Source organism: Etheostoma spectabile, unplaced genomic scaffold, assembly GCF_008692095.1.
Source record: "Etheostoma spectabile isolate EspeVRDwgs_2016 unplaced genomic scaffold, UIUC_Espe_1.0 scaffold00016496, whole genome shotgun sequence".
Classification (NCBI taxonomy): domain Eukaryota; kingdom Metazoa; phylum Chordata; class Actinopteri; order Perciformes; family Percidae; genus Etheostoma; species Etheostoma spectabile.
In genome coordinates, this window is record NW_022604104.1 from 1 (window position 1) to 4,103 (window position 4,103).

A 4,103-nucleotide genomic window follows, 5' to 3' on the forward strand; every position below is an offset into this window, starting at 1 on the left:
CCATACATGGTTATATATATATATATGTATATGTATATATATGTGTGTGTGTGTGTATATATATATATATATGTGTGTGTATATATATGTGTGTATATATATATATGTGTGTATATGTGGATTTGATGTCCCTTTTCTCTCTAGTGTCCGTCTCTGTCTGTCTCCATCTCTCATCTCAGAGTTTTATTGTGTCCACGCAGTCATCAGGACATAACTGTTCCTGTGTATAATTTAGACTTTTATTTTGTGAAGTGAGCGAGACAGCTTACTTCCTGTTTGTCTTTGTCCCGTGGAGACGCCACGGACCAGCTGGAGCAGAAGGTGATCGAGTTCTTCGTCAACGCCAAGAAGAACAAGCCCGAGTGGAGGGAGGAGCAGATGGAGGTCATCAAGAAGGTCGGGACACTTTTAACCCTCGGGTTGTCTCCTCGTCCCGGGCGTCTCGTGTCCCTCGCGTCACACTGACCCGGGACTTATTTGGGGTTTTAAAAACAAATCTGAAATAACATTTTACTTCATAATCTATGACAGATGACAGATCTCGTCTTTATGTCAGTGTCAGCTGAGGTAACGTGACGTTCAGGGACGTCCGTCTCTGCTGGAACAGTTAAACATCCTCAGCTTATAATCATGTTAATAACTCTTCATTAACTCTTTAATAACTCATATCCAGGATAATGTTCTGAACGGAGTCAGAAACACACGTTCGTCACAGGAAGTCAGGGAAGGCCGTTGATTTCAGGAAAACATGGAACTTGGACCAATTTTCCTCTCGTGAACATTTGAAAAGGTTTAATTTGACCTGGAACCAAACGAGGGTCGCTGGCCTTTATTAAAAATGGGCCGTTAGAATTATAAATGCAGAGGGGGTCGATACAGTTTATTATATGTTATATTTACAGTGGCACTGCGGTATCGATACACAGACACAGGCATGGATGTTATATATATATATATATATATATATATATATATATATATATATATATATATTTCATATGTTGTCAGTTTGTCTCGTTCTGCATCGATAACTTTAAAGTTTCTTTTTAGATGAAACACATGTTGAAGTTTCATTTTGGGTAAAAATTAGAATTTGGAAAAAGGTTAATATTGCAATATGTTTAAAATCACAATCGTGGCCTAAATATCGTGTTGATATCGTCTCCCCCCCCCCCCCCCGTAGTAATGTGTTGCTTTATACACTAGCTCCGCCAGTATTGGTTTGGTTGTGTTCTTAATTTATGAATTCCCTGGGCGGTGTCCTGGAGCGCCGAGAAAGGCTCCTTTAAATAAAATGTAGTAGTAGTAGTAGTAGTATTAGGCTGGTAGTATTAGGCTGGTAGTATTCGGCTGGTAGTATTAGGCTGGTAGTATTAGGCTGGTAGTATTAGGCTGGTAGTATTAGGCTGGTAGTACTAGGCTGGTAGTACTAGGCTGGTAGTACTAGGCTGGTAGTACTAGGCTGGTAGTATTAGGCTGGTAGTATTAGGCTGGTAGTATTAGGCTGGTAGTATTCGCTGGTAGTACTAGGCTGGTAGTATTAGGCTGGTAGTATTAGGCTGGTAGTATTCGGCTGGTAGTATTAGGCTGGTAGTATTAGGCTGGTAGTATTCGGCTGGTAGTACTAGGCTGGTAGTATTAGGCTGGTAGTATTAGGCTGGTAGTATTAGGCTGGTAGTACTAGGCTGGTAGTATTAGGCTGGTAGTACTAGGCTGGTAGTACTAGGCTGGTAGTATTAGGCTGGTAGTACTAGGCTGGTAGTATTAGGCTGGTAGTATTCGGCTGGTAGTACTAGGCTGGTAGTATTAGGCTGGTAGTATTAGGCTGGTAGTATTAGGCTGGTAGTATTAGGCTGGTAGTATTAGGCTGGTAGTATTAGGCTGGTAGTACTAGGCTGGTAGTATTAGGCTGGTAGTACTAGGCTGGTAGTACTAGGCTGGTAGTATTCGGCTGGTAGTACTCGTCTTAGGTTTTTTGACGATGGTTATGTACTGTAACCATGGTTACGTAGCGTAACTACAGCCGTTGATTGTTTGTGTTTCAGGATTATTATAAAGCTTTGGAAGACGCAGACGAGAAAGTCCAGCTGGCCAATCAGATTTATGATCTGGTGAGTAAAGGAAAGAGAGACAAATACACACTGTGTGTGTGTGTGTGTGTGTGTGTGTGTGTGTGTGTGTGTGTGTGTGTGTGTGTGTGTGTGTGTGTGTGTGTGTGTGTGTGTGTGTGTGTGTGTGTGTGTGTGTGTGTGTGTGTGTGTGTGTGTGTGTGTTGCTGAGCTAAATGTCCTGACTGTGTCCAGGTGGACCGTCACCTGCGTAAACTGGACCAGGAACTGGCCAAGTTCAAGATGGAGCTGGAGGCCGACAACGCCGGCATCACCGAGGTCCTGGAGAGACGTGAGTCCCCCTGCAGCTTCTGGGTCTCGGAGTTCAACCCGGCCTGGGTCCCAGGCCTGGTTCCAGGCCGGGTCCCAGGCCTGGTTCCGGGCCGGGTCCCAGGCCTGGTTCCGGGCCGGGTCCCAGGCCTGGTTCTGGGCTGGGTGCCGTGATTTTTAGGCACCAACCGAGTTCATAGTTAAAGGATCTTTATTATTCCATCTAAGGAGAAATTAGTGTTGGACACTGAGGAACTTTGCTGCAAGAGTTCCAACAGACACACGACAACAACAGACACACGACAACAACATCAACAGACACACAACAACAACAGAGACACAACAACAGACACACAACAACAACATCAACAGACACACAACAACATCAACAGACACACAACAACAACATCAACAGACACACAACAACATCAACAGACACACAACAACAACATCAACAGACACACGACAACAACACAAAGTTAGACAACTAAGAGACGAATGGACAGTTAACATTAAACATGATCTCTATTAACTGTTCTATCTACTGACCCTCCTCCCCTCAGTCCTGCTGGTCCTGGTCCTGGTCCTGGTCCTGGGGTCAGAACCTCTGGATATTAATGATGATGATTATCTTTATTTGCTGATTTATATCTGAGTAAAATGTGCGTTTGACTAATTTTAGCGAAGATGTTTGCGCTCTGAGACAAGAAGTTCTTTGTGTTCTGGAGAACGTGGACTCGTGAAGTCTCTGGTTCAACGCTGGCTGAATGAAATGTCTCCTTCTGGTTTCTGTCCTCAGGGTCTTTGGAGATGGACAGTCCGTCTCAGCCGGTCAACAACCACCACGTCCACTCACACACGGCCGCTGAGAGTAAGTACTGATCCGCCTGGGACTGGGTCCAGGTCTGTGCTCCCTGTTACGGCTCTGACATCATCACTGTTAACGGTGATGATGTCAGAGCCGTTAACGGTGATGATGTCATCCCTGTTAACGGGAGCTCTTGTTAACGGTGATGATGTCATCCCTGTTAACGGGAGCTCTTGTTAACGGTGATGATGTCATCCCTGTTAACGGGAGCTCTTGTTAACGGTGATGATGTCATCCCTGTTAACGGGAGCTCTTGTTAACGGTGATGATGTCATCCCTGTTAACGGGAGCTCTTGTTAACGGTGATGATGTCATCTTGTTAAGGCAAGGCAAGGCAGCTTTATCTGTAGAGCACATTTCAGCAACAAGGCAATTCAAAGTGCTTTACACAAAATCAGTTAAACAGATAAAACACAAGTAAAAACAGTTAAAAATCACAAGCATTAAAAACCGGTAAAACACATGAATAGACAGTTAAAAACAAAGAGAAACATAAAACACAAGAATAAAATTTACAGTGCAGCATAAGAAATTTAAAGAAATGATTAGTCATTTAAAGAAAGGCAGCATCAAATAGAAAGGTCTTCAGCCTTGATTTAAAAGAACTGAGAGTAGCAGCGGATCTACAGGTTTCTGGGAGTTTATTCCAGATATGAGGAGCATAGAAACTGAAAGCTGCTTCACCCTGTTTAGTTCTGACTCTGGGGACAGAAAGTAGACCTGTCCCAGATGACCTGAGAGGTCTGGGGGGGTCATAGTGTAGTAGCAGATCAGCAATATATTTGGACCTAAACCGTTAAGGGATTTATAAACTAGCAAGAGTACTTTGAAATCAATTCTTTGAGACACAGGAAGCC

At 43.7% G+C, this 4,103-nt stretch overlaps 1 protein-coding gene across 1 annotated transcript; it reads left to right on the plus strand.

The window, feature by feature from the left end:
- Positions 1–256: 256 nt before the first annotated feature.
- ing3 (inhibitor of growth family, member 3) lies at positions 257–3,433 on the plus strand (the record flags this gene model as incomplete). Its single annotated transcript, XM_032509180.1, has 4 exons — positions 257–396; positions 2,046–2,111; positions 2,304–2,400; positions 3,178–3,433. Coding segments are annotated over 4 exons (386 nt in total), but the record flags the coding sequence as incomplete, so codon positions are not given.
- Between the last annotated feature and the right edge of the window lie 670 nt (positions 3,434–4,103).